Source organism: Watersipora subatra, chromosome 1, assembly GCF_963576615.1.
Source record: "Watersipora subatra chromosome 1, tzWatSuba1.1, whole genome shotgun sequence".
Classification (NCBI taxonomy): domain Eukaryota; kingdom Metazoa; phylum Bryozoa; class Gymnolaemata; order Cheilostomatida; family Watersiporidae; genus Watersipora; species Watersipora subatra.
In genome coordinates, this window is record NC_088708.1 from 29,278,245 (window position 1) to 29,293,235 (window position 14,991).

The 14,991-nt window shown below is 36.6% G+C and overlaps 2 protein-coding genes across 2 annotated transcripts in view; both read right to left on the bottom strand.

Moving 5' to 3' along the window:
• Positions 1 to 154, bottom strand: part of LOC137385778 (RNA-splicing ligase RtcB homolog) — a 34,051-nt gene extending 33,897 nt beyond the window's left edge. The window contains exon 1 of the mRNA XM_068072332.1: positions 103 to 154. The gene's annotated coding sequence lies outside the window, so the exon portion shown is untranslated. The remainder of the gene's footprint in view (positions 1 to 102) is intronic.
• A 659-nt stretch (positions 155 to 813) lies between these two features.
• The window catches only part of LOC137393389 (phosphatidate phosphatase LPIN3-like), a 31,073-nt gene continuing 16,895 nt past the window's right edge, over positions 814 to 14,991 (bottom strand). The window contains exons 12-17 of the mRNA XM_068079927.1: positions 14,398 to 14,539; positions 13,229 to 13,377; positions 4,615 to 4,854; positions 3,373 to 3,484; positions 2,512 to 2,615; positions 814 to 1,550 (exon numbers count right to left, since the gene is read on the bottom strand). Of these exons, the coding sequence (XP_067936028.1) occupies positions 1,400 to 1,550; positions 2,512 to 2,615; positions 3,373 to 3,484; positions 4,615 to 4,854; positions 13,229 to 13,377; positions 14,398 to 14,539 (898 nt within the window). The 3' untranslated portion in view covers positions 814 to 1,399. The remainder of the gene's footprint in view (positions 1,551 to 2,511; positions 2,616 to 3,372; positions 3,485 to 4,614; positions 4,855 to 13,228; positions 13,378 to 14,397; positions 14,540 to 14,991) is intronic.

The window sequence follows — 14,991 nt, forward strand, 5'->3', positions numbered from 1 at the left end:
ACTACACTGAAATTGTGTAAGTATAAATTCTTTCGTACAAGATTTATAGTGTAACGTTAAATACAACACTGAGAAATTGTAAACCATGTAAATTATACGTACTAATATGGATCGCAAGCAATAACATGCATAGCGCAGATATTCCTGCCTAAGAGTTAATCTGAAGATGGTTAACGGCTGCGATGACGTTACTCTATGTAGAATTAGCGGATCTCTTAATCACGTTTGCTACCTGGTTCTCTAAAACTTTCTATTGGCATATACCATACGGTTGAACATCGTGCGTATAATTATAGTAATGTTTACTTACTAATAGCTTTATTTTTTTTAATCTTAAAAAATCAATTTTCTTTTATTTTATGGTATACATGCGCAATCAAAATGATATGCTACCGTTTAGTCTTATTGCAAGAAATTCTAGCTGAATGCTTAGATTACTATATTGCACAGTATATTTAAAGTATGTATAATTACTATATTGCACAGTATATTTAAAGTATGTATAATTACCATATTGCACAGTATATTTAAAGTATGTATAATTACTATATTGCACAGTATATTTAAAGTATGTATAATTACTATATTGCACAGTATATTTAAAGTATGTATAATCACTATATTGCACAGTATATTTAAAATATGTATAATTACTATATTGCACAGTATATTTAAAGTATGTATAATTACCATATTGCACAGTATATCTAAAGTATGTATAATTACTGCAATAGTACATTAGTCAGACTTGGCAGTCCATTTTCTTTTAAATCTGATCTTAATATTTATCACAATTGAGGCATGATGTTATTTACAAATATTATATTTCAAAATATTCAACGCAGTCTGTGTAACATATTTCTACACTAATATATAAGATAATGCCATCTTCTCAACAACACAAAAGATAACAAAAATAATTCTATACTTCAATGAATACGATGCTAGAAAAATAATGCATTTTACATTGGCCTGATTAGTGGCTTTTCAACAATACTATTTAACTTGACTGAAATACATGGACTTTCGGTCATTCACTACAAACAGAGGCTCTCTGCAGTAGCGTACAAGATATGTTTAGACTATATGGAGCCTGCCTAGGAGCACCAAAATAATGAGCTGTAAGAAAAACATTTTGTTATTGCTACACGAAGAACAGCGCGCTTCCATAAACGTTAAATTGCACTAATAATGTGTAAGGATTTATCAAAAATTTCCTATCACAGAGCCTCTTTTATCTGTCTTTAAATTCTGTGCACTCAAACAATGAAAATAGTTTTGAATTTTACAATATGTGCAAGAGCCTGACAACAACGAATGCTACTTCAAAAATCATTATAAAAATAGAAAAGCAGGACAAATAAAGGACAAGCAAATAATGCTCATGGAAGGACAAAAATTATTCTGGAAGGATAAAAGAGATGTCGGGTACAGGCTCCCTCCAATAAGTAGAAGAACTAAACTCTGCAGCAGGGTTCTGAGTCGTCTCCCCACTTAACTCCTCGACCGGCGGGAAATAATGGTCAGTAACGTCACTCAAATGCGAATAACTGCAATATAAGTACTGTGAATGCAAAAAAGCGATGACTGATCAAGGATAGTTAATAAGCAAGTGCTTATCTAGTCGGAATTATATAGTTCTGGCAGCTTCAAATGATTAACAAGCCCATAAACACACTAGATCTGACAATCTGACCAATTAAAGCACTTCAAATAGCCCTAACCATAACAACCAAAATTGGGAAAACTTGAGAACAAAAACATTTGATCACAGAGAAGCACAAAGCCTCACATGTTACGTACAAACAGAATATTTTTAACTTAATCAACCTTTCGGTATAAAGCACAGGTCTTAACACAATCAAAAATACACCTTCTATATATTACATTCATGTAAATGTCCATATCCTTTATACGTCAAGAAGTATTTTAAGTCAAAATATTGCATTAGTATAGGTAGTAAGTACTCAGGTATAAGTCGATTCTGATATTTCAGAATATTCTAGAATGAGTATATTTGAATCTGAAGCGAATTTTGCTATTCCTGAAGAAAACAAACAACGTTTTCCAATATATATTTGTTCAATTCAAGGCTGCTGTGTTATGACTGAGCATGCGGTCGCAAAATTGTTTACTAGTAATATACACAATATTTTCACTGATAAACCTGTGGAGTAACGTAAACATTTATATGATGAACCGCTATTATTTTGAGCATTTGTTAAAGCTTTATGCCGCAATGTGTATAATTGCACGGATAACAACAGAGTTTTCTTATTGTATTTACATTCTATTCAACTCGGCAGCAACATGTCCATAAACATTACTCATGTGTAAGTCAACCCCAAAAGTTGTACCTTAAAATCATCTCCCAGAAACTCAACCTAAACCTGAGTATATAGGGTAGTTGCCATAACTAATTGAGTCGCCTAAGGCTAAAATTGGAGCCAGCTTAGCTTCATCTAAAGTTAACTCCAATCAAACTGTTGAGCTACTAACATAAACTCTTACCTGGATTGAAAAGTTTCACAAAATTCTGATTTAAGTTTCCCTGCTGGATCAATCAAGAACATTCGTGAATTGGGAATGCCTACTGCTTTGTACGCGTGAATGTCCTGCAAATACAATTAAAAAAAAATCAGCGATTGCCTCCTTAATAAATATACCAACTTTGAATAGAGTTGAACTTCGCATTAAAAAAAATAAAAACACTCCCTGCAAATTAAGACCAAATTAATGTTTTTCTGATAAAATCAAAGTCCAACAACTGCTAACTGCTATAAAACTAACTAAATTGTAGACAATGCCTCAAACTAAATAGCCAAGTCGGTCATATTGATCTGTTACAACCCCAGCATGATCCCAACCTAGTTGTAACAGCCCCTTTCTAACCAATGGTTTCAAATGCACAGGTAAAAGGTAGTATAGAATCAGCATTATGGCTACAAAAATGAAACATAATGTAAGGGAGAAGGGAGAAGGGAAAAGACAGTCAAGAGAGAGAGGGGGGCCATTAGGTTAGAAAAACAGGGCATGCGGCTAAGCAGAACAAGACATGAGGCTAGAAAGAACAGAGTGTGAAATAAAAACAACAGCACTTGAGGCTAAGCAGAACAAGTTAATAATAACTGAATAAGGAAATGAGGCTAAGAGAAACAGTGAGACTGTAGCAAAAGAGAAACAGGAAATGAGGCTAAGAGAAACAGTGAGAGTGTAGCAAAAGAGAAACAAGAAATGAGGTTAAGAGAAACAGTGAGAGTGTAGCAAAAGAGAAACAGGAAATGAGGCTAAGAGAAACAGTGAGAGTGTAGCAAAAGAGAAACAGGAAATGAGGCTAAGAGAAACAGTGAGAGTGTAGCAAAAGCAACTCACGTTGAGCCTGTTACCAAAGCCGGCATACAGAGCTGTGTCAGTTGAGAAGAGAGACTTTATGTCTGACAGACAACTGATTTTAAACTCTTCTGGTTTCTTCTCAATCACCTCCCTACAAGCAACGATACCATCCTTGTACGCCGACTGTTACTAGGTAACACCAGCTCTGCAGCAATTGTAAAAATTTCAAACACGTTTTTCAGAATGAATGTTGGAAATATTAAGAACAATTTTTTAAACTTCATATCAGGATAAAATTCTGGAGAATGGAAGTTTAGAATATAGAAATTACCCTTGTTTATCACTACAAAGTTGAGCAGTTATTGCATATCACGATATAAGGAAACTATGCGATAAGGCAAACTTGCTGGTTTTCCTATTATGTTGCAAGAAGCAGAGATAAGCGATGAGCAAGAATGAATCAGTACAACTTATCAGTTACGCCACATGACTGTTACAATCCATGACTGTTACAATCCATGACTGTTACAATCCATGACTGTGGTGACTATGCACACGCATACCCCACACAAAGCATTGCTACAGCACTCTGATGCTGAAACCCATACACCTAATAGATTGATAGCTTGAATTAGATTACTGTAAAACCACTATTTGAACGCCAGCTCTAATAACAGGCTACCCATAGAAGAAGGGTTGAGAAATACGGATCCTTTAACTGAACGCCACCTCTATTTACCCATAACTACGTATAATAGAAAGTGATCAGAAGGTCCACAAAATAGTACTAACAATGAATGGGTTACATCAATAACAATTAATTATTTCGTTGTTGCTGTAGTGATTGCCATGGTTTCAGTGACAATGTACCTGAGAAAATCAATCGTCACAATCATCAGAACTACACTACGAGTTGAAGTCACTAAGGTCTAAATCATATCCATTGTCTTCAGATTCATCCATAATGTGGTTTACAATCATACCTGAAAACTCCAAAGCATTTTGATGAACGATGAGAATACTTTTTTGAGAATACTTCTAAAGAAGTATTCTTTAAATTCTACTTTTTCTAGAGAATACTCTTAAGAAACGATGTGCGACGTAATAGCAGCCATTGCTATGGCGTATTTCAACTATGAAACATTAAAAATGTCCATTTACATTGTACAGATAGCCACTGAACATGACAGGAACTGGTATACAACAGCAAACCCAAATCTAGCTTTCTGGCCTCACCAACTGAGTTCACACGACTAAACAAATTACAGCTCGAAGACCTACTTGTGGAATGCGTTCAGTAGTGAGCTGGGATTGAGGAACACAGGCCCTGATGGAAGAGTCAAATTGCCTTGTTTGACATTTCTCAAATAATCCCTTGTCATCTGCGCCTGCCCTATCGCCCGGGCAGACAGATAAGCAAACCTGTAGCCATTTTTAGAGATCTTTGTGAAGAGGTCAGTGACTCCGCCGTGCGTCCAGTCCTTACCAACCATGGGAAGAATGTGGCCAAAAATATCTGACCTAAAAAGTAATCATTACTTCTATTACAAGATATGGTCTGACATTACATAGCTACACTTACTCATGTCAAGATTAACATCCTTGCTGCCAAATCACTCTATGATACTTGACAAATATTAGCAGGAGCTTCGCATATGATGGCCCCTTTATATATAGGATATGAGCAAACATTCCATTAGCGGTTTGATCAACCAATTGTGCAAGGCATTCAGCACGCCTACATGTAGGTCCTTTGTTTAAGTAATATCAAAGTCCACCTGCCTACACGGAAATGCTTAGCATTACACATCATGTCAACGGCTAGCTAGTGAGGAGCTTTCATTAGATCAGCCTTGTAAACGCCATGCTAAGTTATAGACTTGTCGCTCTGCATCTAATTATCTAATACTCTAACTTAATTATCTACATGTACAGTCATACTTCAACTTACGAGCTTAATGCGTTCCGAGACTTAGCTCGTATGTCAATTTACTCGCATGTTGGTGCAATTTATTTATACATAGAACCATTAAATATATATTGATTGGTTTCCATACTCTAAAAAAGCAAATAAAACACTCAAAACAAGATATTGTAACAGAAAGAACATGTTGGTTATTGTCCTTACGTACTAAATGCTTTCAAAAAGCAACAAATAAATAATGCAAGGAAATGTGATTAATTAAAATGTAAAATTAAATACATAAAATAGCAGTTAACACTCGCATTTGCCAGGGAGGGAGATATAAGTTATCCTTCGTTACAACATTTGACTTTGATAAATTTGGATCTTATCAAAGTGTTAAAAGACAAACTCAGAAGCAAACCTAAAAGCAAACTTTCATTCTCAACTAACCGTAATTAAAATTTCTTCGGCGTTCATAGTTTGAAGTTTCTCGCTGGTTAGCGAGAAATTTTTCCTTTTTTTTCGCTTTCACGACTAGCCGGTCGTTTTAAGATAAACCTATCTAAAGACGTTTGCCTTTGTCGCCCTTGCAACGTGTTGCGATTAGGACGAACACAGGTGTCGTCACAAATGGTTAATGCACGACCACTAGCCAGCTTGTCCGAATGTCTATTAAACTGTTTGGATAGATGGCGCCGGCCTTTTTACATAGCATCGTTTCAGTTACGCTGTCACCGGCCAATTGTTTGTCCATTGCCATCAGCGGTCGTGAAGATCACTGCACCGTTTAGAAACTATGGTTAGTCCTTTTGCGAACTAAATGCCCTGAATATAATCCTTCTGTTTGATAATTATGAATGTATTTCTGTCATATTGCCGAGCTAGCTCAATCACGCATACACATTTCGCATATTTTTCAATATTTTTCCGTTTAATATCAATTGTTATCATTTGCTTTTTCTTTGTATTATCTTTCATTTTACTGGCAAACTTTTGGTCTACGCACAGTACGTTCAATTCACATAATTCTGCACAGAAAATCGTGCACAGAAAAAACACGGTACAACAGTATAACCTGAGCAGTTGAAAAATACAGAGTGATGCTGTTCTCATAAAACACCTCCGGCATACTTGGCAACTGACTTGAGTGCTTGTATCTCAAGCATGGCTCGTCTGTTAGTGCTAAAACTTGCTTGAAAGCTGGCTCGTATCTCAAGTTTCTCGTACGTTGGAGCACTCGTAAGTTGAAGTATTACTGTATATATAATGTCACATTTAGAGATAAAAGCTCTTTACCTAGTCCCAGTAACTATTGCTTGTGGCAATGTTGCCATAATCAAACAATGACCTTTGACACATGATATTTTAATGACATCTAATATGCTCTTTTTTTCAAACTGGGACTTATTGACTATGTCATGTGTAGATTTGTCTTCCCATGGAGCAAAATGACGAAGTAGCTCATCAGAGTTTTTCATCTTAAATAACATTTAAATAATGAGTAGGGGAGAGCGGGGTAGGTTGGACCCCTGGGGCAGGTTGGACTTTGTAAATTTTGAGCAAAATGTGCATTTTCAGAGTTATCTTTCCACATTATATGTAGGTCAAGGTCAATTCATCACTTCCTGTCAATGACTGAACAAGACATGTGCAATTGTAAGTAAATAAGTTTCAAATCTATATTTTCTGCCTAAAAAGTAACTATAAGAAATAAAAACTTTTAGCAATTTATTCTAGATTGAATTGTTATTTTGCCCCCAAACTCTGTTTGAGGGATGTTTACCATGTATTCAGCAAAATTCAGATAAAATTTTACAGCTAAACAATATTGAATTAAAAAAAAATACAATCTTGCTAGCAAAGGTCAGAAGGGGCAGGTTGGCCTTTTGAGAAAGGGGCAAGTTGGCCTGTAGGCCAACCTGCCCCTTCAACAATGTTATAATGGAAAATGATAATAATCTTTGCCTGTTTGACTCCTACTTCAGTTTAGTGACAATTAGTACAATTAATATATGCATACTAATACCATTGTAGGCAACCATGGTTAGGAATTATAAACGCAAGACAGAGAGAGGGGCCAGCAAAGAGAACATTGATGCTGCGCTCAAGTTTTGGAGTGAAGGGGCTACTTTAGACCAAACAGTAGATACTTATAAAATTTCAGCTACCACGCTTAAAAGACATCGAAAGAATGCTGGTGAGGGCTATGTCCGTTGTAAAACAGTGAAGATGGTGTTTAGCGAAGCCATGGAACAAACATTAGCTACACATCTTAAAGACCTAGACTCGCGATTCCATGGCTTAACACCTGTTAAGTGTCGTGAGTTAGCATATGAATATGCTATCAACAACAGAACCGAAGTAAAAGTACCTGAGAGCTGGCACACAAATAAGTCAGCTGGCAAAGATTGGCTTGCTGCTTTTATGAAGAGACACAAGTTATCAATAAGAACACCAGAGGCCACTTCGTTAGCCAGACAGTCAGCATTTAATAAGCCAGCAGTTAACCTGTTCTTCGACAAGCTCAAAGAAGTAACTGCTAGGTAAGCAAAATGTAACAAATTATTATGAGCCTACAGCATATAATTAGTTTTTAGCCGCGGCAAGTTCATCAATACTAAATACTCACATTATAATACTGCAGGCCAGCTATAGATCTTGTAGACTTCTACTACAAATTATAAGTAGCCTAACATTTAGTGAATTAAATTATGATGTTTCTGGTTTTCAAATAAGAACTATTTGTTTCAGATTCCAAATATTACCACAGAATATCTACAACCTAGACGAGACTGGTGTGACCACGGTTCAGAACCCTGGAAAAGTGATAAGTGTGATGGGAAAAAAGCAAGTAGGAGCTACTGCATCTCAGGAGCGTGGTGAACTGGTTACAATGTGTTGTGCTGTAAACGCTATCGGTAATTCTCTACCACCGTTCTACATTTTCCCAAGGGTGAATATGAAACAACACTTTCTAAATGGGGCTCCTGCAAGTGCAAAGGGAGTGGCTTGTAAAACTGGGTATATGAACAGCGATATATTTACAAATGAATACTTACCATTCTTCATTAGTCATGCAAAGCCATGCAGCAGCGAACCAACTCTGCTAATTCTTGACAATCGCAGTTCACACATATCTCTTCAGTCAATCGAATTATGCAAAGAGAAGCATATCATCTTATTAACTCTCCCTCCTCACACTTCCCACAGACTTCAGCCCCTAGATCGTAGTGTATATGGTCCTCTGAAGCGTTACCTTAACTCAACTATGGATGAATGGCAGCGAAGTAATCCTGGGCGTGCTATAACCATATATGAAATGGCACAGCTATCAGGTGTAGCTTTTACAAAGAGTGTCACAAATGCTAACATTATAGCTGGGTTTCGCGCAACAGGCATATATCCCTACAATGCAGACATATTCGATGACAGTGAGTTTCTCCCTGCTGATGTGACCGACCAACCAGATCCTGAAAGACATCAACCACAACCGGATGCAGAGCCACAACCGGATGCTAGACATCAACCAGATAATGAGCCACAGTCTGATCCAGAGCCACATGTAGAGCCACAGGCTTCTACATCTACTCATCCCTCACCTTCTTTCAGTAATATACATGTAGGTGAACCAATACCATCAACATCTGCACAAACACCAATAGAGCAGAGGCGAGTATCAACCTCGCATATAACTCCAGAGCAGCTTATGCCATTGCCTAAAGCTGGCATTCGCCAAAAAAAGAACACCAAAAGAAGGAAAGTAGCATCTGCTATTCTAACTGATACACCGGAAAAAAACAGAATTGCAGAGCATGCTGCAGCAAAAGTATCCAAACAACCTGCAAAGAGGAGAAAAACGGCACCCATTCCTGAATCCTCAGATGACGATGATATCTTGCCAATAGCATTAACGGACTCGGAGTCTGGAGAAGATCCGTTCGATCCTGAACAGCAACAGGAAGATCTGGGGGAAATTACCAAAGGCTGCTATGTGCTAGTAAAATATCCTGCTGGCAGGAAGACAATATTTTATGCCGGGTCTGTATTAGATGTTAAAGAGGATGACAGATTTGAAGTTAACTTTCTACACAAGGTCAGCAGCAGTAGACAAGGTGCCTTTCAGTATCCAGATAAGGAGGACCGTGACTGCATACCTAAAGATGATATTGTGTTAAATTTGGGCGACCCAGTATCTACAGGGGGAACTTTAAGAGCAATAAGACGCATCATGTTCAACGTAGATTTGAGCAAGTTCTATGATGATCTGAGATGACTTGATTATTAGATACCAATTTTGAGTAAAATTTTATTTCTCTGTATTGGATACAAAGATTGAGCAAGATTTTATGTATTTCTGTTTTAAAAGCACTTCTTTGCTGGGACTTTTTCTGGTTCTGGTACCAACTTTATGGTATAGAACATTTTATTTCACTGTTTTAATAATTCTGTCTTCTACCATAATTCAACTTTATCTTATTCACCTTGGCTGTGTTAAATAAAACTTTCATATCACATCTTATTTTGCGCATAACCTGAGCTTAATAATGGATAGTCCAACCTGCCCCACTATGGGGTCCAACCTACCCCGCATGCGGGGCAGGTTGGACTTTTGAACTTGTTGTGCAAGAGCAAGAATAACTCTTTCAAAAAAATTCCCAGAAATTTAACAAAGGACCACAGTGGTGTCAACAAGTGAATGTAGTGTCACACAAAATTCCATGAAAATGTGATAAAAAACACAGCAGCAATAGCAAGAAACCTAAAAAGGGGTCCAACCTACCCCGCTCTCCCCTAACTGTTTTCATTATCAGTGTGAATAACTTCGATGTACCAGGTTTTAAAATAAACCCACCAAAACTCCAAGATATAATCTAAACAGGAAACTTTTTGTCAAAAATGAATAAGCTAACAAATTATCCTTTTAAAAGTAAAATACTAAGCGATTGGAATATGATGAAAATATGACATTTTATGAAAAATAAAAAACGGTAAAAAAGATATATTAGCCAAATAAAATGTTAAATCAAAAGTCATAAAACCTTATTTCTTACATTGTAGCTTGAGAAAAAGTTTTGAAAAAATGGTTAACAGGCCTTGTTGAGGTCACAAAAAAGATTGCATCACAATTCAATAATCTTTGTCTTGTATGTATGCCTGACATGTTGGTTATACATGTACATAGGCCTGTATGTAGTCATCCTCAAAATATAAGATCGCCTACAATAGTCTAGTATTTCTAAAATACAGTCAAACATGAATAACTCGCCCACGGATAGCTCGAACACATGGTTAATTCGAACGGTTTTTTGGTCCGTTCCCACGTAATGATAAATTGCTATAGATAACTCGAACTCAACACTGTTAATTCGAACTGTTTTTTTGCCCAACGGCTACCGAAACGGTTGTTATCGCTTTAGAAAATCACTTTATTCAAAGCCATAAAAGTAAACCTCATCTTTTCGTAATTCATAAGCGTCATTATTACCACCATCGGCAAAATATCTTTGTCAACGAATTTTCTAAAGGTTTGGTGAAATTGAATTTATACTGCTATACGATGAATAGCACGAGCTAACCGGGTCATGCGCGTAAGGATTTTCGCCACGCACATACAAAACAAAAACAGCATGTTGTTTTTGTTTTGTATGTGCGCGGCGAAAATCCTTGAGTGCGTGACCCGGCTAGCCCGTGATGAATAGTTTTCCGACGTTGATTCCGTGTTGAATCAACGTCGGAATGTTGAATGCTTAAAACGTCTTAAAAATTGTTGTAATTAAACGTATACGTTGTCTTAGCTAAAAAAACTATTCATCGTTTGACCTAAACACAGAATACGTGTGTACATTCAATAAGTATCCATTCAAAAAGCGTGAGTGATATACAATGTACCGTAAAACCTCGTAAAACTTCTAATTGAACTGCCTCGGAGTGTTGCTCTTAACGAATCCCAGGTAAAGTAAGGAAATCTGCATAAACTTCAAGAAAAATCGGCAAAACTGATCGTGGGTAAAACGCTCAAAAGAAAAAGATGTCTTTTCTTTTGAGCATTTCAACAACGATCAAGTTTTGTCAATGTCAATCTAAAAAACGTCCTGGCAATAACATCACCTCAAACATCAAACCAATCTCAAGTGATAGAAAAATCTCTATACTTTTTGATAAAAACGTTTTAAACTTTACATTAGAAGCATTTAATTTGAAACAAGCCATTTGTGCTTTTGATTTATATTATAGTTTGTATATGTACATGTATCTACTAATAAATAAGTAAATACATGGACTTGTGACAGTGCTCAGATAACTTGAACGCTCTGATAATTCGAACACTTTTGCTCGGTCCCGCGAAGTTCGAGTTATCCATGTTTGACTGTACCTTATATATTATAACTAGTTGTAATTAATTTTGAAAAAGGACAATAATACAGAAACTTGGTATCATTTTAATGCTCAGAATCTCCTCTATCTGTTTTTCATATCTACTAGTCTTTGGCTGTTACATCGTGAAGCAGTGTTAAATATAAATATTGTTTTACTAAATGCTCTTTTGGGAAATGAATACTTAAACTATCAAATGTGACTGAGTCTGCACTGCAAGGGAAATAAAAATGTCAAACATTCAAGAAAACATTAAAGAATTTAAGATAATAACTAGAAAAAAAAATTAACCACCTATTAACTTATGTTTCATAAATACTAAATTATTTCAAGTACGAGTATTACGTAATTAGGAGGAATAACATTTAATTCGCAAACAATACAATAACATTACAGAAAAGTGTATATTTTTAAGATTAAAACGATACAGTGAACCCCCGCCCTACGACATTACATGTAATTCATTTCGGTGTTGGCATTGTAAGGAAAAAACTTTGTATAGAGGGGTATAGAAACCCATAGTAATTATGTAATGCGAATAACCCCTTGTAAAAAACATCAAAATTTTATGTACGTACTTTAATTTACGTACATAAATTAAAAACGAGCTACAAAATAGTATGTTAACATTAGTAACCATATTCGCCTACAGTAACTTTAGTGTATTTAGTGGTTATAATCTGCAAGAAAATGTAACATTATAATGTACTATCGGCAATACGCACCGTAGGGAGTTCTTACCTTCGAGACAGACGTATAACATAAAATTTGAATTTAACTTAAATGAATTTAACTGACTACACACACACTTAGTGAGTGTTTAGTCAGTTAAATTCATACTAAAACATACCTAAAGCTATGTTTTAGTATGAATTTTACTAAACTAAACTTTAAATTTGTTATCATCTAAAATGTCATCTCCTATCTGTTTCCAGTTTCGTTTTCATTTTGACTTATAACGTTGAACTGAGAGAGAAAGCATTGTGTCTCTTTCATGTGTTGTGGGAGGGATTTCAGGGAATAGCATATTGGCATTTTCATTATTCCGACGTATTCATCACACCGACTGCTAAATTTGAATTTTGAGACTAATTTTTGTTGATGCCGAATGGTGATAAAAATGTCATATGACGCGAGTGGGAAAACATTGTGTTGCACATTGTAAGATAAAAAACCATATAACGAGGTAATCGTAACCCGGGGGTGCACTATATACGACTCTTTATTTTATTTCAGTTGACTATATTGGGTTTATTGAGACCTATAGTTGAAGTGTATGAAGATTATAAAAACTATTGGGTGGATTTATACTTTTTCGAATGACTGTATATAGCTTATAAACATCATCTAGGCAGCAGAGCGCACAAAGTAAATTGATAACACTCACAAAGTAAATTGATAACACTCACAAAGTAAATTGATAACACTCACTGCGCAAACCGTTGATAGAGTTGTTATGATGACTAACCTGATATTGCGCAACATAAACATGATGCACTTTGCTTACAATAAAAATGTCATTGCGTAAATTGAAATTTTAGAATCCTGTTCAACAACATGGTGAGCTAACCAGGAGAAAAGAGAGAGAGGTAGCTACTGCCAATAAACTCTTACTTAGTAATGGTACCATCTATGTCGGAAATGATTACTTTGTCTGTGTGCTTCCAGAGGAATATACGAGCGACGCAGCGGGTCGTACCCTGGTAGGACGTCGTCACACTAAACTCTATGTCATTCTCTCCTTCATGCAGATTCAGTCTCTCCTATAATTAAGGTAAGGAATAGATAGATGCTCCATTTAACCGTACAGCAGGCACTCATGGGCCAAGTACAAATACAGACCATGCTATACAGCAGTTCATAGAGTGAATCGAACTTCTCTAAGGTGTGGTTCTCATATTGGCAGTGAGACCCTGTGGTAATCTCCTGCAGCAAAAAACTTGTGACATAAGGCTCAACGGCCTCATGTTCACATAAAACTGCATCTCTAATTATTGCATCAAAATATCCGCTCGCCATGCTGTTCCGTAAGTGCTGACCTTCACCTGTACAGTGCATTTCGGGAAAGCTTTGCCCGCGGCTCCTTGTGAAAGTTGAATAGCGCTGAACTCTTGTGTTAACCGCCAGCACTCGATGCGTAGGTTCCCATTTCACCACCGATAGCCCTGCGATCCCGCCACTGGTGGCTTGCAGCATATATGGGAACCAGGCTTAGGTTAGCCATGCCCAAAACACAGAGTAAATGGAGAATCGATCTTCTGAATAGACCATCACTATGTTACCATGGTTACTCCACAAGTCAATAAAAACCAGCAAAAGGTCAAGCAAGTTTTGTTACTCGCAAATTTTTATTGAAAGATAAAAAAGAAAGAATGAAAGATGCTTTGAAAGATGAAACAGCATTTGCAAATGATGCGCAAGAAAACGCAGCGCTAGCTATTCCATTTTAAACATTTTCCACATTTTAGTTGTTCCTATTTTGATGTGAGGAAACAGTGGTGTGCTACTGTGACATTTGGCATAGAATTCCATCTCTTTTAACGAAGCACCATCGCTAACCCGCGAATGTCCACTGAAATACTTGTCACACGGTAACTCAATGCGCACGCAGTTCCAAACCAGCATTATCTGCGCAATGAGAACACAGTGAGTAGATAAAGTACGAGCGAGTTCTCATACCTCTGCAAGATCATACTCATCCAACATTATTTCATCTACATTAATAACAGTAAGTCACTGAATGTTGCATGAAGTGGCTCTGAACTTTGGAAAGAAAAACCTACCGGTTCATCAGAAGTTAGCCTGAGAGTTTTTACATAGTGCGTGTCTTCCTTGATGGACACGCCTTCAGATCTCTTTCCCGGTGAATCAGAATGCTGAGGTAGGAATTGGGCCTTTTCATCCTCGGCCTCCTCATCACTTTCACTAAAGCAAATACCCAATCACTTTGTCCCACAGAACAAGCACCAAATAGCTTATCACTTAACTGATTTATGAAGTCATACGGTAACAACAATCTGAGCAATGGCAATGAATGACCCAGAAATATTCAAATGTTAATTGACTACAATGTCACTAAACCAGTGCAAGTCACCTCGGAGTTCTACCAAACACCTCCAATAAACTTGCGCAAAAACGTTATGTCCAAGCGAGTCATGCACCCAACGTTCTGCAACTCAAACATTTTATATAACTACCAGTATACAGAATAACTAGTTATTTATACACATTACGTTTTATATAAATAATCTGTAAATGGATTAACATGTGTTTTCACTAGTAAATGCAATTACTGCTACAGAAAGCACCGTACAATCAGAGCGAAAATGCTTCTCTTGGCACTGCCCAAAGCAAGCGATTTAGTCGGCAATTGTGAC